This window comes from Bombyx mandarina, chromosome 08, assembly GCF_030267445.1.
Source record: "Bombyx mandarina strain Sakado chromosome 08, ASM3026744v2".
Taxonomy (NCBI): Eukaryota; Metazoa; Arthropoda; class Insecta; order Lepidoptera; family Bombycidae; genus Bombyx; species Bombyx mandarina.
In genome coordinates, this window is record NC_143215.1 from 12,302,058 (window position 1) to 12,326,667 (window position 24,610).

General features: G+C 40.1%; 1 protein-coding gene across 1 annotated transcript; it reads right to left on the reverse strand.

Moving 5' to 3' along the window:
- Positions 1-2,646: 2,646 nt before the first annotated feature.
- On the reverse strand, positions 2,647-24,610 carry LOC114242947 (G protein-coupled receptor Mth2). Its single transcript, XM_089729561.1, has 8 exons — positions 24,180-24,610; positions 17,442-17,631; positions 16,459-16,641; positions 14,923-15,001; positions 9,238-9,425; positions 8,160-8,328; positions 6,194-6,376; positions 2,647-5,228 (listed from the first exon to the last, which is right to left on the reverse strand). The coding sequence occupies exons 1-8, from the start codon at positions 24,534-24,536 to the stop codon at positions 5,090-5,092; spliced, it is 1,488 nt and encodes a 495-aa protein (XP_089585687.1). The 5' UTR covers positions 24,537-24,610; the 3' UTR covers positions 2,647-5,089.

Here is a 24,610-nt window from a genome sequence, read left to right on the forward strand (position 1 = left end):
GCATTGGGTAGAGTCGTCCTAGTATAAACGCGGCGCGATCGCGTACCGTTTTTACGTGGGGACGGAATGTCATCCCTCTGTCGAGGGTGACGCCTAGGTATTTGACCTTCGGGGCCCACGGTATGGGCTGGTCAAAGAGAGTGATGGGGCTAACGGCGGAGGTGTTTACGCGCCTATTGGGGAGTGGGGTGCTCGAAGTGGTATTCGGAGGGCGACCCCTTTTGAATAGCACCGCTGTGCTTTTCGTGGGGTTAATGTCTATTCGCCACTTCCGGAACCACTGTCCCATGGTGGTTACTGCGGTCTGGAGTCGCCGATGAAGCAACGCCATCTTCCTACACGAGTAGTAGATAGCCGTGTCATCGGCGAAGAGCGCTAGATGGGTCTCCGGAGACCGGGGTATATCGTTGATATACAAACTAAATAGTAACGGGGAGAGTGCGGAGCCTTGCGGGACTCCGGCAGTCAGATGACGGGGACGAGAACGAGTTCCCTCTACTCGATATCGAAACGAACGGTTCGACAAGAAGTCTCGTATGATGAGCACGAGTCTGTCTGGCACTCCCATGTTGTACAGTTTGTAGATCAAACCGTTGTGCCAGACTTTGTCGAACGCCTTCGCTACATCGAAGAAGAGGGCGCCGGTCGGGATTTGTTTACGCCTATTTAGCCCTATTAAGATGTGCTCCGTGAGGCGGTGCACTTGTTGTACGCACGAGTGTTTGGCGCGGAATCCAAACTGCTCGTCTATTAGAATTTTATTCGCGGTAACGAAGTCCCAGAGGCGTTTCCGAAGGAGCCGTTCGTAAATTTTGCCTATCGCTGGGAGGAGACTGATCGGTCGGTAACTAGCGGTTTCATTATTCGGTTTGCCCGGCTTGTGTATACCGATAACGTCTGCTTCTTTCCATACCGCCGGAAAGATGCAGTGCGTCATAGCGGCATTTAAGATGGTAGCCAACATTGTTATCAGTTGGACTGGTAAGAGTTTTAACGCGCGGTTGCGGATGCCGTCGGAGCCGGGTGCCTTCTTAGGTTGAAGGTTGTCTATTACTTCTCTAACTTCGTCAGAGGTAATGGGGGGTAACGCGTCCGAGGGTGGCAGGGAAGCTCTGCGCTCGACCTCCCTGTCGACTGCCTCGGTGTGTTCGGGGTCCGCGTATTGAGTGCTGGTGGTGCACTGCTCTTGCAGTGCATCGGCCAGCAACTCTGCCTTGTCATCGTCATCGAAAGCCGGTGGTTGGCCTGAAGGGCGTACGAGAGGAGGCATAGTAGCGGTAGTTTCGGACTTGAGAGTCCTTGCTAGTCGCCAGTATGCTTGATGAGAGGGCGCGAGTCCTTCTAAGTAACTATCCCAATTCTCATTTCGGGCGTCGCTTAGGCGAGATTTTACATCCCGCTGTAGACGACGCATCCGAATCCGGTTTGAGTGCGTGGGAAGTTGATCGTAGGCCCGGATTGCCGCGTTTCTAACTCTTAGGAGGTTCCTAAGTTCGGGGGACAGTCTGATGCGGTGGAAGCTATCCTCCACATCGACTTCTTTTGAGGATCTTATGATCGCGGAAGAGATGTGATCCGTGATGATGTTTATGGATTCGACTGTGTCCTCGGGGGATGGAGTTGAATCCGGGCCGCAGGGGAGGATTGGTGGAGCGGCATCGGCTAAGCATTTGCCCAGCTTCTTCCAGTCCACCATGGTCCTCGTAGCTGTGACTGGGTTGTGGGGGCGACCGAGCTGCATAACGACAGGTCGGTGGTCTGAGTCGAGCTCTGACATTGCTTCGATGGAACGCAAGCGCAGAGTTACGTTCCTCAGCAGTGCCAGGTCTATAGTGCTCGGACGGAGCGCGATGTTATACGGATAACATGTTGGAGTTGGGGGACCGACTACTTCAAAGGTAAGGTCGTCTATAAACGCGTCGAGACGCCTACCGTTTATGTTTGAACTGTGGCAGTTCCACCTAGTGTGGTGGCAATTTAAATCGCCTGCCAGGATGACGGAGTCTCCCATGCCGAACAGTGACTCGATGTCACTGCTCAGAAGGGGCTTGTCCGGGGGGAGATAGACGGATGCGATGACGATCGGCTGGTGTCCCGTCAGCGAGATACGGCACACTGACGCCTCGATATGTGAGAGCGAGGGGGTATCGAGGGGGACAACGTGCAGGGCCCGCCTATAGTAAATGGCAGTCCCGCCTTTGGAGGCGGTGAGTCTGTCATTCCTAACCATGACGTAATTCGCGACTTTCGGGTCACGACGCGAGGGCTTCAGGCAGGTCTCCTGCACTAGCAGAATATCTACAAGATTGTCGCGGAGGAATTCGTAAATTTGATCGCGTTGTCGCGCGAGTCCGTTAGCATTGTAGAATGCTAACGTAAGGGAATATGGTTTCTCTCTAGCGTTTTGCGCCATTGATTACCGGTGATTCCCATTCCATACAATTGCGAGCTAGCTTATAAGCTATCCAGAACGTTAAAAACTCGCACTAAGCACAAATGTGCCATTATTCATTCGTTATGACGTATACTGAAAATAAACGTGCAGGTCAATGCACCACCGAGTCTGTGAAAGGAGGGAGGTAGAGGATATTTTAACTGTCAAACCTGTCAAAGGCTGCTAGTTTTAAAATAAATAAATAAAACCACAATATTTAAACGATTTACTGTTTTTAATTAATGTATATACACAGGTTATAAGAGGTTGGTAAGAAAATGTTAACTATGAATGTGGAAGGATATAGAGGAAGAGGTAGACCTAAGAAGAAATGGATGGATTGCGTGAAAGACGTTATGGGTAAGAGGGGAGTGAGCGAAGTAATGGTATATGATAGAAGAGTATGGAAGGAGAAAACATGTTGCGTCGACCCCGGGTAACTGGGAGAAGAGCAGGATAATGATGATGAAGAATTAATGTATATACACAAACACTTCATACTTAAGCTACTTTGACAAAGTATATTATTATGTGCCCTTACAATAACTTTAGGAAAAATCACTTATTACGCTAAAGAATTATGGTATGTACATTTTTAATAACTGTCTAATAAGGATTTTTGGGTAGATAGGCGAAACACATAGACATCGAAAAATGAATGCCCATGCGATAATAGTACATTATCTATGTATTAATACTTGAAGGAAAAACTTTGTATCTCTTTTTACGAAAATTGCGCGGACTGAGAGGAGTATGAAATTTCCCACACTTATAGAGAATATAGAGAAGGAGTGCAGAATGTTAATATATTTTTTAAATTATGCCTAAAAAATACATTAAATCAATAAAAAGAACATTACACAAACTACCATGTATTTGACGCACACACGCATGCATGCTATTTGTTTATTGTCAAACTTTTCTTTGCAGTCTGTCAGTTATAGTCTGTCAAATGGAGAATAGATTAAATATTGTTTTTTCTTTATCAATATTTGTCTAAAGTGTAGTTTTGACGAAATCTGTGATTAAAGGAGTATTTAATAGTCTTTGACAATAGAATCATAATAGTGTACAAACTTATAATTTCCATTAGTTATAGTCGAATTTCGACTACCAGAGGACCACTAGTATATAAAAAGTGTTGAAAATTTCATACTCCTCCGTGCGCGCGGTTTTCGTAAAAAGTTGTACACAGATTTTGCTTCACGTATTAATATATAGATAAAGCTTATTTAAAATACAACAGTACAATAGAAAATACAATTGAGGCAATACCGTCTTTACCATAAGGGCACACGGGGCCCGTGCCCAGGGCCCCCATTCTTAGGGGGCTTCGAAAGACCGACAATTTCTCTCACACGCTTATCCTCAAAACATTTTTGTCGGGCACATTAAACTTTTTTCACAGATCAGTAATCAGAAGGTATTTACAAGGCATATACTATGCCTATAATAGAAGATTTTGCTCAACAGATATCCCGAAAGAAACCTTTATCGAAATCGTAACCAAAAAACCTGCATTCTAATATCATTAATGACATATTATATTATACTGTATTTAATTACCTATAATAAATGGTCATACTTAGTAAAAAAATGTTATTATAATTCGCTTTTTTACTTTAAAAAAGGGCCTCAAATTCTTGTGTGCCCAAGGGCCCCATCCTAGTTTAAGACGTCCCTGAATTGAGGTATCCACATTTTACGTTTAATATCAAGTAAGGGGTGCCGCCATTTTTGTATCTTTTTTTTTACTTTCAAAGTACACTTTGAAATCGAAAACTCTATGATCAAAATAGTACAAGTACAGATGTTTTAAATTAAATCTAAAGTGACTAAAATCTAACTAAAACTAAAGAAGCTAAAATATTTTATCATAAGCTATGAAGAATAAACGCTGTACACGACCTTTTCAATAATCTTACAGTATTAGGTATTAACAAGATGACCTGTTAATCTTACGGGTTGTGTTGGTAAATGATCATTTTTTTTAATTTGTTCCTGAACGTGAAAATCTTCCTGGTTTTTTTTTTATTGGCTATGTAAGCAGAAGAGCATATGGCCCACCTGATGGTGAGTGGTTACCGTCGCCCATGGACGTCAGCAATGCCAGGGGTAGAGCCAAGCCGCTGCCTACCGTTTAATACTCTCCACAAGCCTCGTTTGAAGAAAGACATGTCATAGCGCTCGGAAAACACCGTGGAGTGGAGTTCATTCCAAAGCCGGATGGTACGTGGCAAAAAGATCTCTGGAAACGTGCTGTGGATGAACGCAGTGGCTCCAGGTAGTATGGATTAACTCTACTCCGGTGGCGGGCGGTGCGATGGTACAAAACGAGATTATGATATCATCTTTTTTTTTATTGCTTAGATGGGTGGACGAGCTCACAGCCCATCTGGTGTTAAGTGGTTACTGGAGCCCATAGACATCCACAACGTAAATGCGCCACCCATCTTGAGATATAAGTTCTAACGTCAGAAGTATAGTTACAACGGCTGCCCCACCCTTCAAACCGAAACGTATTACTGCTTCACGGCAGAAATCTCAAAAAATTCCTCATAGCACTCAGAGCATATTTTTTATTGGGCCAGATTTTTGCGCATGTCGCTTTTTGTTCAGTTCGAAGATCGGCTCATTTCTATTTGAAGATATATCTTAGGTGCTCTTTTCGATAGGCCCCTTTGGGATTGAACAAACCAAAGGCAAGGAAGTCTCTTGGCTGCTTCCGTCTGACGTGCTGCTGTCTGATTCGTAGCTCTTCGACGCCGGAGCCCAACGCTTCTTGTTCGGCAATCTGAAACGTACAAAACCGGTTTAATGTAGTCGATGGTAAAGCCCCTGAAACAACGATGCTTTAAGACAAATATTTTTTTCTGTATGAAAACTAGCGACATCTTGTAGCGGCTGCCCCTAAACTTTATGTTGTTAAAGTTAAGGCATCTAATTATGGTATAACTAAATACAGAAAATAAAAAACTCATATGTACATGTCTTTATTTGTTATTGACAAATTGATATTAAATTTTATCAATTTGTGTTTTCTGAAAATTTACAAAATCCTTCATTAAAAATAGGTAATATATTATTGCCATCTACAGGAGCAATGAGAAACTAAACTAGTGGCCGACACGCGGTTTTTTTTTTTTTTTACGGAGGAAATCGCCGGGCTTCCGCCCTTTTCTGGGGATACTGGGCGGGGTATGTCAGAGTCGAACTGACTAAAACCTCCTGTCGCTCAACAACCAACGTCCAAACCTCGCATGAGACAGAACTCATGACACCCGGTAACATGTTTGTTGAGTGCTTGAGTTGCTTATCTATAGCTAATTTATGTGTATTATCTATATGTTATACAAATAATTAGTTATCTATATATATAAAAATGAATTGTTGTTCGTTAGTTTCGCTAAAACTTGAGAACGGCTGGATCGATTTGGCTAATTTTGGTCTTGAATTAATCGTGGAAGTCCAGAGGAGGTTTAAAAGGTGAATAAATATGAAAATGCTCGGAATTATAATATAAAAACAAATAATTTTGTTTTTCCTTTGATGTGTCCCCCGTCGGACGGATTCCTTTTGTATATTTTATACAAAAGTTTAGGTCTTTTATTTATCGATTGAGGCACTACGAAGTCTGCCGAGTCAGCTAGTTTATTATAAAAAAAAATTAAACCAGACCAACGAAGCGTAAATCGGAGGCCTTCAAATATTTTTAGTAACAAACTTTAAAAATCAATAGTCTTATTTCAAAATACTAACTTTTTCATGAGTTTCCTTAGTATTTTCTTCTTGAAAACGAAGATGAGGAATATGAACAAGCCGACCATGACGTTGTATAGGTCGCTAACTTTGAAGATTTGAAGCTCGGGGAGTTGAGAGCTAACCACTTCTAATACCCAGTTTATACCCATCACAATGGATAACTTTAAATACACCATAAACCTGCGGAAAAATAGCTCACGAAAATTATGATTATCTCATTCATCTTTTACTGGTAGAAGGACCTCTTGTGAGTCCGCACGGGTAGGTACCACCACCCCGCCTATTTCTACCGTGAAGCAGTAATGCGTTTCGGTTTGAAGGGCGGGGTAGCCGTTGTAACTATGCTGACACCTTAGAACTTATATCTCAAGGTGGGTGGCGCATTTACATTGTAGATGTCTATGGGCTCCTGTAACCACTTAACACCAGGTGGGCTGTGAGCTCGTTCACCCATCTAAGCAATAAAAAAAAAGGTGGTATTTTGCAATCGAAAAATGTGTTTTTCGGAAATTTTACATAAGATTTATGATGAACCCGAACCGTCGCGTCACTCGAGATTCATTACAGCATAGGTTGGATAGCAGTAGGGGCTTAACTCGCAACAAGCCCAGTCAGAACGCTATGATCGCTACGATTTCGTACTTCTCATTACGATTTAAGGTTGGAAAAAAGTCTTTTCGCATTATAGTATGTATGAACTTGTAATAAAAACTCTTTGGCTATACCTACTATTTGTATCTGGCTGGTTTTGGTATCATTAACAGTTTAAATTTTAAAGAAGATTCAAATAGGAAAATGTGTGATTTTTAATTATTTTTCGTACTGTCAAGATGAGTCTAATTAAGAAATTCGATACACTTTAAAATTATGTTACAAAAAAGGTAAAAATGCAATGCAAGCCGCGAAAAAATTTGCGATGTTTATGGACCTAGTGCAGTGTCTGTGAGAGTAGCACAAATTTGGTTTAAGCTTTTTCAATCCGGAAATTTTGATGTCAAAGACGCACGTCGCTCTGGTCGCCCTATTACGGATAAAATAGATGTCATTTTTGAAAAACCAAGATCGGCATATCAGTAGCTGTGACGTAGCTGAAGAACTGGGAATTGACCACAAAACAGTTTTGGCGCATTTGAAAAAAAACTGGGTAAGCAAAAAAACTCGATATTTGGATACCTCACGAGCTCACTGAAAGAAACCTAGTGAACCGTGTACTTATTTGTGATTCTTTATTACGATGTAATTAAGCCGAACCATTCTTGCAGAAGCTGATAACTGGTGATGAAAAGTGGATCACGTACGACAAGAACGTGCGAAAAAGGTCGTGGTCAAAGGCCGGTCAGGCTTCACAGACTGTGGCGAATTACGGGTTAGCTCACAACAAGATAATGCTGTGTGTGTGGTGGGATTGGAAGGGCCTTATTCATTATGAGCTGTTACCACTAGGCAGGACCATCGATTCTGAACTCTCCTGCGAACAACTGATGAGATTAAAGCAAGAATTTGAGAGAAAGCGGAATTTTCTTAAAAAATGCGAAGAAACTTTTTCCCCAAAACTTATATTTTTTATTTTATTGCACAGATGTGTGGACGAGCTCACAGCCCACCTGGTGTTAAATGGTTACCGGACCCCATGGACATCTATAACGTAAATGCTGCCACCTTGAGATATGAGTTTGAAGGTCTCGGTATAGTTAGAACAGCTGCCCCATCTTTCAAATCGAAACGCATTACTGATTCACGGCAGAAATAGGCAGGGCGGTGGTACCCTCGCGGACTCACAAGAGGTCCTACCACCAGTAAAAATATTTTTTTACAATAAACAACTTTTTCTTTCTGTCTTTCTTTTTATTTCTTGACCCTACCATCTGTTAGTGCAGGTACATAGACGTCATTTTCGATTCGTTTCTTTATTGGCGCGACTTATACTAGAGAATTTCTCGATGAACTAAATACTCGTAGTAACCTGTGTCTCTGAGTGCGATGCGCATGTGGGTTTCCGGCAGCGGCCGAATCCAAGACAGCCGTACCGCGACTGAGCCGCCACACATTGAAAGCAGTCATCAGGAAGAACATCCAATTGCACATGATTAGAATCAGCATCGGTACGTAGAGGTATAACATTTTCTCGGGACCTGTTCGAGAAAATAACAGCAAAATTAGCTTTTATTTATTTACTAGATGATGACCCAGCTTTGCTCGGTTTTTTTTTTTATAACGCCCTCTTGTTGTGTCTTTAAAGCGGTTGGTTGCCCTCAATTAAGAAAAATAGTATTATTATTCGCCAATAGATGTCGGGAAGAGTTGATTATTGAAAACACGAATAAAACAACATTTTCTGAAAATAAATCGTAGCTAGATCGATTTATCGCCCCCGAAATCCCCTGTATACTAAATGTTATGAAAATCGTTGGAGCCGTTTCCGAGATTCAGATTAAATATATACAAGAATTGCTCGTTTAAAGGCTTAAGGTATAAGATTCATATTCATACATATAGCATTCTCTTCGGATTTCGCGATTCGTTGAGATAATTTTTACTAGTGGTAGAACGTTTTGTGAGTCTTCACGAGTAGGTACCAGTACTCTGCCTATTTCTGCCGTGAAGAAGTACGTAATGGGTACCGGTTTGAAAGGCGGGGCTCATATCTCAAGGTAACTAGGTGGCGACATTTATTGCAGTTAAATTATTGCCGACTAAACTAGAAAGTGTTAGAAACGAAGGGAATGAAATAATCCAAGAGTAAAACCAGTAAAATAAATTCTAATTTTAACTAATATATATTTAATCATATATAATTTTAACTATGTAATTTTAACGTTTTTAAACTTTAAAACCAGTTGATGTAGATGGGTTTATCCAATGAAAAAACTCGAAACACTCCACTGACTTATTGAGGTTTTGTTATAAAAGTGCAAAAGGAACTTTGGGATAAGTTTTCCGAGGTAAATAGTTGTTTAAAATATGTCACCTATAACGATCGACTTCTTATCAACGGCCACCAGTTCTATTATATACCACAAAATTAAAATGTGTTTACTAACCTCCCATGAAGCAACCGTAGCGTACCAACTGTGGCTTGATTATCCAGGGCTGGTCGCTAAAGTCAACGAAATGCATGACAGCAAGTAGTATGGTCAGGACTAGAGGTACTCCAAAACCATACAAGCAGTACATTTGAAATTTGAAGATTTCACCGCGACGGTGAATCGATCTTGCTTTAGCGTATCCTCTGGAATTACAAAGAAAGAAATGGTTTTTTTTTTTTTATTGCAGATGGGTGAACGAGCTCACAGCCCACCTGGTGTTAAGTGATTAATGGAGCTCAAAGACATCTACAACGTAAATGCGCCACACACCTTGATATACAAGTTCTAAGGTCTCAGTATAGTTACAACGGTTGCCCCACCCTTCAAACCGAAACGCATTACTGTTTCACGGCAGAAATAGGCAGGGTGGTGTTATCTACCCGTGTGGACTCACAAGAGGTCCTACCGCCAGTAATCACTGATACTTCTCCATCTGACGCTGCTACTATGGAGTGGTAAAATCTGTTTTCCAGATGACACGACCCCGGTTATTATTATTACGTAGAAAGATCTTGTATGATTGTGGCAGCTTTTTTGATTTGTATTCATGATAAGTGGACCCCAGTGGTATTAGATTATCCTTTTCCGTTGTTATTTTCGTGTAATAAAATATACAATAAATAAATAAAAACACAGGATTGACTACTATTGACTTTCATCGTCTGCGCAATTCGCAAGAACACCACTTTTGTATTTAGGCTTTTTTTTTATTATTAGCTATTTATTTTTAATTGGAATTAAATTAGTTAGTATTTTATTATTTATCGTGATCGTTCGTAATATTATTATATTTACATGTTCGGTTGTGGTCACGCAGGAGGAAATTATTTATGGCTTAAATATTATAGCATGAACATAAAAGGATGTTATTATTGTGTACAAATACAAACCAACTATTACTATAAAATTTAATATATTATCAAGTTGACCTACATCATTAATAATACGAGAACGGTTGACCAAAACCAAAGCACCAGTTACTTTGTTTGTAATCTGATGTTTTGAAGTTTTAGCCTCAAACATAAGACATCTACTCGGCTCAAGCGAAGCCATTGTAATGTTTTTAAATCTCGCAGGCAGATAGGTACCAATGACAAATTTTTCTAATGATATAGCTACGCACTTAGCACATTGTCACGAATAACCTATTACGATGAAGCAATAATATCGTGTAATAAAAGTGAAACCGCCAAAAAATTTAATTTGCATAAATTACTGGCCGAAGGACTTATTGTAAAACCGCACGAGTAGATACCATCGTGCTGTTTATTTCGCCGCAAAGCAGTAACGCATTTTGGTTTCAAGGGCGGAGCAGCCGTTGAGATTAGGGTTGCAACCCGTACTTTATAATAAAGTATTGTACGTTATTTCAGGTAATTGTACTTTAACAATAAAGTACACGAAAATACTTTATTTGGCGTGATTTGATTTCTTTGGGATTTTGAAAAGTATAGTCATATATATTTTTTCGCTAAGCGAAATACATCGATTGCTCATTCGACGTCGCCAATCGCCAACGCCACATGACCTAAGCACTCGTTTTTTAACAAATATTTCTTAAGATTATTGTAAATTTAAATCTGCAAAAACTTAATGCAGATATGTATGATCTATATCTTCTTCTAAAAAATCTTTATTAAGCCAACTTTATAATGAGTTATGTACTTATAAGGATTTTACTGAACTGTCAACTGCACAAAAATGGCAACAATGTTTAATACGAGCAATGATAATTTTTTGAACTTGTATAAAAAGTCATTTCATTTTTATTATCTATTCCCGCCACATTAGCATTCCCAGAGAGAGTTTTTTCTGTGATGAATATGCAAATGGTGAGACAATTTGATTAAAAACGAATTACTTATTTATTTTAATTTAAACATGTAAAGATGCTGCGCAATTGTTTAGTAGAGATACCAATTTGATACAAATCGCAAAACGTAATAAAAAATATGTATTTAAACAAAAGAATAATAGTAAAGAAATTTTACCTACTTTTTTTTCTACCTATAATAACCAATGTACTTTATCTGCAAAAAAAGGTGGCAACCCTAGTTAAGATATCAATCTTATGGTTCAATAGGGGTGTCGCTATTCACATGCTAGGTCTAGTGTTAGCAAGTCCTCTCAGGTTTAGCATCGTGAGCTCACCTACCATTTTTTTTTCCTACCTAAGCTGATAGCCTTGAGAGGCTATTTCAGGGTTCCTCAGCTTGCTCCTAGTGTTAGAGCTGAAGGTATCTAATGCAAGAGTTATTGGATCTGATGGATCCGTAAGGACGTGTCTAGGGCGACGACGGTGACTTGCTCCTGCGTGATCAGAATTCGGGGAGTAATCAGTGGCGGCAACGATAAGGCGATTATCATGACGCATAGCCTTATCGAAGTAACGTTCCGACACTGACTTCATGTGTTTGCGGATCGATTCAAGGCCCAGGTCATCGTGTAAGTCGATGTTCCTCATGAACCACGGAGCCCCGACGGCTAACCTGCAAAAGCGGTATTGTAGGGATTGGAGGGTGTCTATGTGTGTGCGGGTCGCGTGAGCGAACACCACACTCGCGTAAGTCATGACGGGCCTTATGCAAGTTTTGTAAAGTGTCACCTTGTTCCGAAGGGACATTTTACTCTGCTTACAGATCATGGGATAGAGTGTACCGAGAATAAATGCGGCACGGTCGCGGACTGTTTTTATATGCGGGCAGAATGTCATGGATGCATCCAGGGTGATTCCCAGGTACTTGACCTTCCTGGCCCAGGGTATAGGTTGGCTGAAGAGGTTGATCGGGGGTGTGATATTTCTCCTCCTAATGCGGGAGTTTCCCCTTTGAAATAACACTGCTGTGCTTTTCGCTGGGTTGATGTCTATGCGCCATTTTCGGAACCACTGTCCGAGGGTTAACGCTGCACTCTGGAGTTTACTCGCGATTAGGGACTTGTTTCTACTTAGTAGTAAACGGTTGTGTCGTCAGCGAATAAGACTAGCTGGGTCGGCGGCGACCGGGGAATATCATTGACAAATAAACTAAATAGGAGCGGAGAAAGAACGGAGCCTTGCGGGACTCCAGCCGTGAGCGGTCGCGGGGAGGAGCGGGTTCCCTCTACTCGATATCGAAAAGAGCGGTTAGACAAGAAGTCCCGTATGATGAGCACGAGACTGTCTGGTACGCCGATGTTGAAAAGTTTGAAAATCAAACCGTTGTGCCAGACTTAGTCGAACGCTTTTGCGACGTCGAAGAAGAGAGCTCGCGTGTAGATCGGTTTTGGTCGGTTAAGTCCTACGAGAATGTGCTCCGTGAGACGGTGCACCTGTTGTACGCATGAGTGATTTGCACGGAATCCGAATTGTTCATCGATGAGAATGCCTTGGATGAGACGAAGTCTCTGAGGCGTTTGTAGAGCAGACGCTCATACAGTTTGCCTAGAGACATGAGTAGGCTAATCGGGCGGTAGCTCATCCGATGATTTTTTGGTTTACCGGGTTTATGTATGCCGATAACGTCCGCTTCTTTCCACACCGCGAGAAAGATACAGTTCGCCATAGCGGCATTAAAAATAGATGCCAACATCACGATGAGGTGGACGGGTAGAAGCTTAATAACGCGGTTAGATATACCGTCGGAACCGGGAGCCTTGCCCCTTAACTAGTAGGTGAGCTCACGGGGCTCAAACCTGATGACCTTGCTAACACGAATCCTAGCAAGAGCCGGGCTTCGCAGAATCTACCACCGGATTGGAAACGCGACCCACTGAGAAGATCCGGCGAGAAACTCAGTGGGCTGGGTCTGTGGGTTAATTTACTCGCCGAGCCCTTCGTCGTAAGCGACAGGATCGACGAGAACGATGACCGGTGCTTGAGGTACCTAAAAGCACCGTTAGTGGATCGGGAGGATCCAAGATGACGTGTTTTGGGCGACGTCGACTGCTTTCCATTCTTTCCGCAGGATCGGGAATGCACCTACCAAGCCGTGTGTAGCTGGAATAGGCTTAGGCTGCCAGCGATTAGGATGGGAGAAAAAAGGGCGGCATTCATTCATAACATGTCTTCGCCAATGTTCACTATAAATAGCTTTGGAAAACAATGAGTATTTGTGCTTGCAGTTCAATAAATGAATGTTATTAAGCCGTTTACTTAGGCTTCGCATCCACATTGCTTATTGTTTATCCCTACTAATATATAAATGTGAATGTAAGTTTGTTTGTTACGCTTTCACGCGAAAACTACTCAACCGATCATCATTAAGCTTTGTACACATATTCTTGGAGGTATTAGAAGTAGCATAGGATACGTTTTATAAAGAAAGAAAATTTTTTTTTTACGAAAAATTAAAAAATTGTTTGCCAAAAAAAAAATCTCAAAATCTAGCTTCTTCAACGCCATCTACCGGTTCAGTAATGAAGTTCCAATCCTGAGTACTGTAAATGAAGTCGCGGGTAAAATTTAGCGTTATGCCAAAGTAACTATTCCACGCGGACGAAGTCGCGGGCAAAAGCTAGTAGCTTATATAATTTGAGGGGTAAAAGGTTGTTTGGCTTACTGACATTTCGCGATAATTATCTTTGTAATGAAAGGTCCGTTTTATTTTTGTATTAGTATCAACAATTCGATGTTTTGAATGAACTTCAATTATGTTTACTATTGTTTACCCTATTCAAATAGCCGAAGAGGTTTTATTTTATGACAAGCGGCCCGCTCCGGCTCCGCTCGGGTCTTTAACAAAAATCTCAACGATATTTGACGTTGTTTTATTTGTTTTAAATAAAATAACACTTATTGCGGCATAACTACAGTTAGTAGTTAGACATATGCTGTCGCAACACTCTTTGTAAATAATAATGTGTTCTACAAAGTCGTAGTACATTATTTTATTCTATCATCAATCGTTTTCGCAGTGCACGCGATGTAAATAATATTTTAGGTAATTTTTTTACACCTTGGGTTACATTATTGGAGTTTTAGTAAGGATCCCAATTTTTTTTAAAAAATATTATAGCTTATGTCACTCGGGAATAGTGTAGCTTCCAAACAGTGAAAGAATTTTTCAAATCGGTTCAGTAGTTTCGGAGCCTATTCAATACAAACAAACAAACAAATATTTTCTCTTTATAACATTAAATATCTTTATAATATTAGTATAGATAGTTATATTAGTATATATATTAGTATATAGATATGTTTTCCAAATTTAAACTTTAAATGACTCTCCTATAGAGTTAAAAAAAACTTCAGAGGTGTCAAAGGACACCCGGATGGAACGAAGTTCCTTTCGATTAATTAGTGAAGGAATTGTAATTTTTTTTTTAAGTTATAATAATGAATTACGGCATTATGAAGAAGAAAAAAATAATACTATGAACTAAATCACTATTGTTGAAACGCTATCTCGAGAAACTGTACTCATTACGCGGACTAATCGGATACGAGCAATGTCACGCGATAAGCGCCTACACGTTGATTGGTCAGAATGACGGATCTAAAAAGTGTCGTGACAACTTTTCGTAAGAATTTTTTCTGTCTAGCCCCCTTTCACAACGCGCGATAAGGAACTTCGTTCCAAAATGTCGTTTAAACCAAATAGCTTTTTAAACCTCGTTATAGTACGAATATAATACTACTACTATAATATGTATTGATCTCACCTAAACGTCCACCAAATGTCGTATGACATGATGTTCATCCAACAAAAACTTGCTATAAGACTGTAGTATATCACCATAGCTGAAACAATTTTTGAATTTATTGAAGACGATCCAGAGATCGGAGCTGAGAAAGATGGAATGACCAAGTGTCTGAGTATCTGGTCATGAGACTGAGCCACGCACTTCACTCTGCCGCTGACCGACATATTATGTGGCTACAATTATTATGTGGGGAGCGCTCTGAGGAATCGTTCGGGATGATACCGTCATCTCATTTTTACCATCGCACCGCCCGCCATCGGAGTAGAGTTCATCCATGCTACCTGGAGCCACTGCGGTCATCCACAGTGCGATTCCAGAGGTCTTTCTTGCCACGTACCATCTGGCTATGGAATGAGCTCCCCTCCACGGTGTTTCCCGAGCGCTATGACATGTCCTTCTTCAAACGAGGCTTGTGGAGAGTATTAAGCGGTAGGCAGCGGCTTGGCTTTGCCCCTGGCATTGATGAAGTCCATGGGCGACGGTAGATGACCAAAACGATCACTCTTGGCTGAGTGATCGTGTTCGTCATGTAGTATTGGAGGTAGTTTGAAGCATCTTACGATGTCCCGCCATCTCCTGTTCGAGGACATCTTTCTGTTCTCGTTTAGGGGATCTCCTACTATATAACATTAGAGGAAGCGAAATAATTACTGCCCAGAGTCGTTTTTATTTGCGTTAATTCTTCCTTCAAACTTATTGTTGACCAAGTGTTTAATCATTCTCTAGTAATCTATCAATATTTGGCGAATAAACGACTGCTATTACTAAGTAAATAGCTTAGTTGTTTAGCTTAAGCTTAAGTTTGCTTTCTTGAGACAGAGATTGTGTTAGAGAGATTTAAATGTAAAAATTGTGCATTAAACGTTCCAGATTCGATGTTGAATGTTCCCCTGTGTTTATCAGGTACGCACACAAAATGACAGCGATAAACCAAACTCTTAAGCTAATAATTTTTGCCTCTATTGGATTCAGCTTAAAGTCCAAATCTGTAGCCTTAGGTACATTTTTTATTTATTTTTATTGCTTAGATTGGTGGACGAGCTCACAGCCCACCTGGTGTTAAGTGGTTACTGGAGCCCATAGGCATCTACAACGTAAATGCGCCACCCACCTTGAGATATAAGTTCTAAGGTCTCAGTATAGTTACAGCGGCTAGCTCACCCTTCAAACCGAAACGCATTACTGCTTCACGGCAGAAATAGGCGGGGTGGTGGTACCTACCCGTGCGACTCACAAGAGGTCCTACCACCAGTAAAAACAAAAATTTATGGAGTATTATGGAGTATGAAGTATAACGTATTAATTTGTATATAAATAGTTTGATACGGCTCGCGGGGCAGCGTAATACAGATGAACACCACTGAAAATCCATAGCTCTCTTAAAATAGTGAATATTAAAATTTAATAATGGCACGCAGGAAATGAATCAAAAGTAACTATGCAAAATGCCAATTAAGTACTATTTGAATATAAGTTTTTATAGCTTTTACTTACTACTTCCAATGCAAGTGTTTGTTTTGTAGTTGACATCGAGCAGTATGATAGACAGCAAAAAGAAAGCGCACAATAGACTCCCTACATATGCCATCAGAATCAAACCACCCAAGTTCCTGAGCTCTGGAAGTATCGCGTAGACCAACAGCACAATTAATAGAAACAAACTTGAGATCATCAGTGCTGAAAACAGTTTAAAAATATTTCCTTAGATTTTCACTAATCGAATTCACTACAATATTATTTAGACTTTTCAGTGTTCTGTTTACTATATATACACTTGAAATATCAGAATTAAACATCAGATTTTTTAATTCTCAATATATGTTATGGAATATCTGTTGTTAGGAGATCTCTATGCGCTATGACATGTCCTTCTTCAAACGAGGCTTGTGGATTAAGGCTTGTGTTAATGGTAGGCAGCGGCTTGGCTCTGTCTCTGGCATTGCTGAAGCCCGTGGGCGACGGTAACCACTCACCACCAGGTGGGCTGTGTGCTCGTCTGCCTACAAGGGCAATAAAAAAAATTCTGGAGTCCAAAGAAATTCAGTTTTCCATTTATGTTTCGTACCACAATCGGCTTATGAACATGAGGTTATATTATTTTATTGTGTCACACCAATCGATGTACTATACCCGTTTGTAATTTCAAGCAAAAAAAATCGTCACGTCCAGGACTTTTCTATCCGTTGGTTTAATGGCGATAAGTCCCGGTAAATAGAGAAATGTCACCTAGAAGTTCATAAAGCTAGACCCCAGATAGTTGTTGGACCCAAGCGACGTGTACTCTATTTTCAGCATTGGATTATTTGGATGCATCGATGAGGGCTTAAACGTCTTTGAAAATTGTCATATATCCACAACTCTCAAAAATAATAAGTAAGGAAGGGTTCTTAACATGATTTTTTCATTGAATATCACTGGCAAAAACAAATTATGAAAAGAGCCCGTAATACGTTATAGCATAAAATTTTGATACTTACCAGTTCTGTAAAGTGTTTGAGTTTCGGGTTGAGCTACAGGATCCATAACAGTAAAGAAACGATATTGTGCCTCCCAGGCCACAGAGGCGTTTTTGCTTTTCACTTTTCTGTAGTCAACGCAGTATCTAGAAGTGTTCCTTGGTGTCCATCGTAAGTAAAAGTTTGATTTCTCCAGGTAGAGCACACCTGTCTGAAAAAAAGGACATCCAAATCAATTTCTCAGAGAGCTCTTTGAACGTTACATTTAGGGAAAGCCAAATCCCAAAGATCCATTCGAAAAAATATAAGTTCGATAATTTGAATTGCGCATCTCGAGGTCAAATGATGGAAGCTTGAACCTTGATGTGAATGCACGCAATAACTCCAGATACCCTAGACAGTAAATATTTTAGCACACGTTTCATTACTTCAAAGTAGAGGCTTCAAAAAGAATCGTAATCAGCGTCGAATTGACATTTCAAGCCCTTTGAGTGAGTGAGAGTGAATATGTTACGGTAAAAGTAGATATCGACGCTTGAAAGGCAAAAGTGACTAAGCGACAATAACGGCTTTGTACATAAATGATAGGCAATAACCATATTCGATGCGCAAAAAAAATATATTTCTAGGTCTATTAAAATCATTTCAATCCTACAGCTACTAGCTAGATTCTACTACAGCTGGATTCGTTAAAATAAATTTTGTTTTCAGGTATTTCAACTTTAAATTAATCTACTGTAAAGTTCACGCATTGTCGCTTAATCACGTTTGCCTTTCAAGCGTCGATATGTATTGCGACAAATGTACACATTTTCCTGCAAATGTGCACATTTGCCTCCTCGTTTGGGTAATGTGCATTCAACTAACATTTACAATTTCAAAGAAGGAAAATTTACATTGAATTCACAATGACCATGTCGTTTTGGTAAATGTGAGCATGGCATACAAAATATGAAATCGCAAGTGCTAGTAATATAATTCACCTCTACAACCTAACCTAACCTTCGACATATTATATAATCTGCAAAGAAAAGTATGTTTTGTTTGTCATTTACAAGTTTTTTATTAAAATAATTTTCGTTATTTAAGCCCTTTGTATTATGTTTATTTAAATCAATATTTTTTTACTGCAACAACATTATTAATTTATTTGTATTCCAACTTTTCTTAAAACATGAAGGTAAGAGTACACATTTGCCGGGAAATGTACATATACATTATATTCAGTTCACATATACCTAACTTTTTGGCAAATGTGCACAATTATGGTAAAAGAGTACATTTCCCAAGAGTGTACATTTACCGTAACAAATATACACATGACATTTGATAAAGACAGAATCATATTACTTGAGTCAATATTACTCAGCAAGAGTACATATTTTAAAGCGCCCTAAGATGGGTTTTGGTTAGGAGCGCGTGCTTTAAAAACTACTACAGCGATACGCGTTATATACATATTATTTAAATACCTAACTGGTACGTAATTTAAATCCCGACATAATGACATCGCTTGGTACAAATACACCGGGCATCTTATCAATTAGGCCACGAATCTTCAGCCGACGGATTCTTTTCATAGCTGAAAAATACGAACGCGAGACTAAGCTTGTACCTACTTTAGATATCTTGACATCAATTGGTATAATAAGCTATGTATATTTACAACCGACTCATCGAAAAATGTTCTGAAGCATTATATTTGGTTATTAGCACGTCTATTCCTTTTTTTATGATTGAAGAATTTTTAGGTGGCCCGGAGGCCTTTCCAGTTTCACCAGGACAGGTGGGCGAGCATAGGCTCAGTCAGGAGGTGTGGGATTTGCTAACCGCTACCCGAGCGTCTCCGAAGGAGACCTGACAACTCAAGAGCACCTGCTTCGCGACCCGCTGAGAAGATCCGGCGAGAAACACACCGGCCTAATGCTTAGATTGGGTTGCACGTCAAACTCTTTGCGGAGTTCAGCTAGCGGGGTCTCTAAGCCTGCTACTAGTGCTAGAGCTGAATACGTCTAATGCAAGAGTTATTGGATTTCATGGATCCGTAAGGACGTGTCTAGGACGTCGACGGTGACTGCCTCCTGTGTGATCAGAATTCGGGGAGTAGTCAACGGTGGCAACGATAAGGTGATTATCATGACGCAAAGTCTTATCGAAGTACCGTTCCGACGCTGACTTCATGTGTTTGCGGATCGGTGCGGCCGACGTTCCTGATGAACCACGGAGCTCCAACGGCCAACCTGCATAATCGGGATTATAGGGATTGGAGGGTCTCTGTGTGTGTGTAGACCGCGTGAGCGAACACTACACTCACATAAGCCATGACGTGACGTCTATTCCTTCGATTACAGGAAAATACTTCGTGAATAATAATGCTATGCTATGATGCTAATACGATAATTATTAGGAATTGTAAGAAATCAATATATAAATAAAATACAAATAGAAATATCGAAAACTAAAACTAAAACGTTAACGAACTCAAATAAAAATGGAAGCAAAATAATAAGAAGAAAGGAACATTTCATATTTAAATAAACTAAGCTGAAACAAACAGTATATGAAAAATAAACCATCGTCACTAGCTAACGTCCACTGTCGGTTAGCTGACCAGTCGCGTTCAACGGATTATCGCAACCTAAAAACTGGTTGCTCTACCTTGGGAGAAGCCTAACCACGCTGTGTCTTCCGTTCTTTGGTCGAAACTTTTTTGACTCCAGCGGTAATTTGTTCTTCGAGAAATATGCCCGGCCCCCTGCAACTTCGACCTTGCAATTGCTGTGTCTATGACGGGAATCACGGTTCTACTACGAATCTCCGCATTTCTTATTCGATCTCCAGTCGTCGTGATATCCCAGGCGGGGGTACCAATTTTTCTAATGAAATACGTACTCAACAAATATTCACCATTGACTTCCACGGTGAAGGAATAACATTGTGTGATTAAATCAAACCCGTAAAAATTATAATTTGCGTTCTTACTGGTGGTCGGACCTCTTGTGAGTCCGCACGGGTAGGTACCACCACCCCGCCTATTTCTGCCGTGAAGCAGTAATGCGTTTCGGTTTCAAGGATGGGGCAGCCGTTGTAACTATACTTGACTATATAGCACTTATATCTCAAGGTGGGTGGCGCATTTAAGTTATAGATGTCTATGGGCTCCAGTAACCACTTAACACCAGGTGGGCTGTGAGCTCGTCCACCCATCTAAGCAATAAAAAAAATCCCCCTGGCAGATACCAATTTTTCTAATGATAATAATATGTATGTACGTATTTATATTTATATTATATTATGATAGAGGGTACTGGGAATATTGCGAATGTTACGATGGATGTGTGGAGTAACGAAAATGGATAGAATGGAATGAATATATTAGAAGAAGTCTGAAAGTGGCACCTATGACAGAGAAGCTGAGAAGTGCGCGTTTGGGATGGTATAGACATATTGTGATGAGAGGAAATGAAAATCAGGCTGGTAAGAGAGTGTTAACTATAAATGTGGAAGGATATGGAGGAAAAGGTAAGCCTAAGAAGAAATGAATGGATTGCGTGAAAGACAATATGTGTAAGAGGGGAGTGAGTGAAGAAATATTATATGATAGAGGAGTATGGAAGGAGAAAGCATGTTGCGCCGACCCCAGGTGACTGGGAGAAGGGTAGGAGAATGATATAATAGAGGGTACAAGACCACGCGGCAGATCACCGTTACGACGGACTGATCAGATATAGGCATCTCGAAGCGGTCCCGTCAACAAGCGCACAAGAAGGGCTGCGGTACGCGAGGAAAAGCGACGTCTTGTGTAGCGCACCACTACCCAAAATGATGACCACGACCACTCTGCCAAGAGTGCAAACGATTGATAATGCGTATTTAACACATTTTCACAAATGACTTCCACAGACAGGGAATCACATCGTGCAATTAAAATGAAATCCGTGAAAATTGTAATAATTACCCACTAATTATTAAACAATTGAGACATATTATTATGTGTAATTCAAGTCTCGAGGTGGATGGAGTTGTGTCTATAGACGATAACACCATCAACACCATCGCTTAATACCAGGTAGACTCGATGCTTTCACCTCTAACGCTAGGAGCAGGTTTACGGACCCCGGTAACCCTACTCGTCGAAGTCGGCAAAGAGTTCGACGTGCAACCTAACCCATGCATCAGCCCGATTAGTTTCTCACCGGATCTTCTCAGCGGGCCGCGATTCCAATCCGGTACTAGATTCATTCGCGAAGCAGTTGCTCTTGAGTCGTTAGGTCTCCTTTGCAGGCACTCGGGCAGCTGTTAGCAAATCCCAACCCTCCTGGCTGAGCCTTTGCTCGCCCACCTGTCTTGGTGAAACTGGAAAGGCATCTAGGTCACCAGTAATATCTCAAACATAAAAAAAACACCTGTCGGTCCCACGAGAAAACCTTGCATTTCGCGCCAGTAAGCCCTTATTCATAAGAAAAAACTAGGTAGACTGTGATCTCGTTACCCCGGTGGCAAAAATTAACATAATTCATTGTACTACGCTAGGTTATGCCATTACAACGTCAAGTAGACCATACTTTATTCTAATTATGAGTTGAACATAACCAAAGGCCATAAGGATAAGGCACACGTGTCCAAACCAACAGCGCACTATGGGTTTAGCGTTCGTAGGTATTCCTACACTGCGATATTAAAAGGAAAATATTACAAATTAAATACAATTATTACTTTATTGCAACACGAAAACCTCCGATGTTCCATGGAATTTATATTCGATGTATTTTACTTAGTTCATAAACAAATTAATTAAGCCAGAGTGGGATTTGTAGCTTTTGAAATAACCTTTTAAACTTTTAGAGTATATTTATCTATTTAGAAGCGATGGCTATCATTTAATATTTTCTGTATACCAATCTGATAGGATGTGAGCCTGTATCGGTTGGTACCAACGCTCTGCCCTTTGCTGTCGCAAAGTTATGGGTGTAGGTTAAAATTTCTTTCTGCTGAGTAATATGCTTTTCGTGAGGGCACCTGAGGGGCGCTGGACATTTTTCGTTCTCTCTTACGGCGAAATGTAAAAACAAATGTATTGATATAAAATGTATGTAATGATAGTTATGTATTATATTTTTTAAGTTACTAACTTAAATTATAAGTAGTTCTTACTAACAAAATGTTAATAGTTTAAAAAAAAAACTGAAATAAAGCATATAAATAAATGAAAAAAAGTTTGAAAACAAGGGGTTATCAATGAAGAAAGAGAGCGTTGCAGTCATCGCCGGACTTGGCTTGGAATCTTATGGCCAAAACCTACGTACTATCGATTTTTTTTTTTATAAATGAGTTAGTTCAATTTTAACATTACTTTTTCTGAAACGTTTCTTAGTTTATCAGTTTGTCTACATTTAAGTCCTTGTCAAATCAATATTTTCAATGAGCAGTTTTTCAAATAATAGGGGTTAAAGTATGAAATTGCCGTTTTATTGTAATAGGTACTTCGAATGACATAGAACCTTCATGGTTTGAGATTTTTGAGTGAAACTTTTTTCAAATGGTACCTAAGAAAAACTTCTTTTAAAAAATGTATAACAGTCGATTATAGACTTTCAGTTGTTTTTTTATTCAGCTTAGAAAAGAAAAATGGATACTTCGAAAATTCGAGTGATTTTTGAATACGAATTCCGCCCGCGTCGGAATTCTTATTCGTACCGTAAGCGAAAAATGCAATGGCTGACCCCAAGTCAAACGCCGCAACAGTGTCCTCAAGCAAAGCTTACCAATAAAAAGCGAATGGTAACTGTTTGGTGGTCTCAACATGGTGTTATTAACTATAGCTTTTTTCGATCTGGTCAAGCAATAACGGCAGATGTCTACTGTGCCGAACACCGAATGATAGCAAAACTTGCAGTGAAACAGCTCCGACTCATGAATCGATATTCACCTTTATTGATCCATGATAACGCGAGACCATTTCATACAGCACGAGAAACCATTTTAACTCTACAGGGACTGCAATTAGAAACAATTCGTCACCCTTCGTATTTGCCAGACTTTGCTCCAACGAACTACCAGTTTTTTCTTGATTTGGAAAATTTTTTACCTGATAAAAAGTTATCTTCCCAGGAGGCGGCACAAAACGATTTCACACAGTTTGTAGAATTTAGATCACCAGAGTTCTATCGCAAAGGCATAAATGACATTCCTATTGGATGGCAGCAATAATAATAGATAATAATGGTAGATATTTTGATTAAATAAAATGCTAAATGAAAAAGAAAAACTAATTTTCAATTTTTCAGTACAAATCGGCAATTTCATAATTTAACCTCCAATAATATATTTTAACAAAACTATTTAATAACTAAAAGTCGAATTAAAACAATATTGGTACGTTATTTAGTTACGTTGCACGAGTCTGCCACACCAATCATATCCTACCAATATCAACCATAGCATCGCGAACTAAAGTTTTATTTATTATTATTTATTGCTTAGCTGTGTGGACGAGCTCACAGCCCACCTGATGTTAAGTGGTTACTGGAGCCCATAAAAGTGATTACTGTAGTCCATAGACATCTACAACGTAAATGCGCCACCCAACTCGAGACATAAGTTCTACGGTCTCAGTATAGTTACAACGGCTACCTCACCCTTCGAACCGAAACGCATTACTGCTTCACGGCGGAAATAGGCGGGGTGGTGGGTACCTACCCGTGCGGACTCCCAAGAGGTCCTACCACCAGTTATATTATTAATTAAAATATAAATTACCTCAGATAAAAAAAAGTTGTAGATCCGTGTGCGACTTAAGTCGTAGGCGAGACTTTTGAATTCATCATCTTCGAAAACATTCCCGACCATATGGAACCTCGGATCAGTTAGCGTTGTTACCACCGTTGTTAAGTCGTCTTTGTAGACAGGTACTTTAGAAAAATTCAAAGCATCCTTCAAATTGGTGTAGGCGCACTTGCTATCTCTACCGTGCACGTATTTATCTAAACCACAGCATTTAGGTATGCATATTTTATTTTTACATATATCCAATTCACTGAGTTTGTTAGCGAAACAATCCACTAAACGAAACGACAAAGTTATTGAAAATAGAAGCGAAACTTTAACCAACATCATATTCAGTGCGAAGTCAAAATAGTACTAACCGCCTCCCGTTACTCATATTGTGTGTGAACAGTGTTATTATTGGA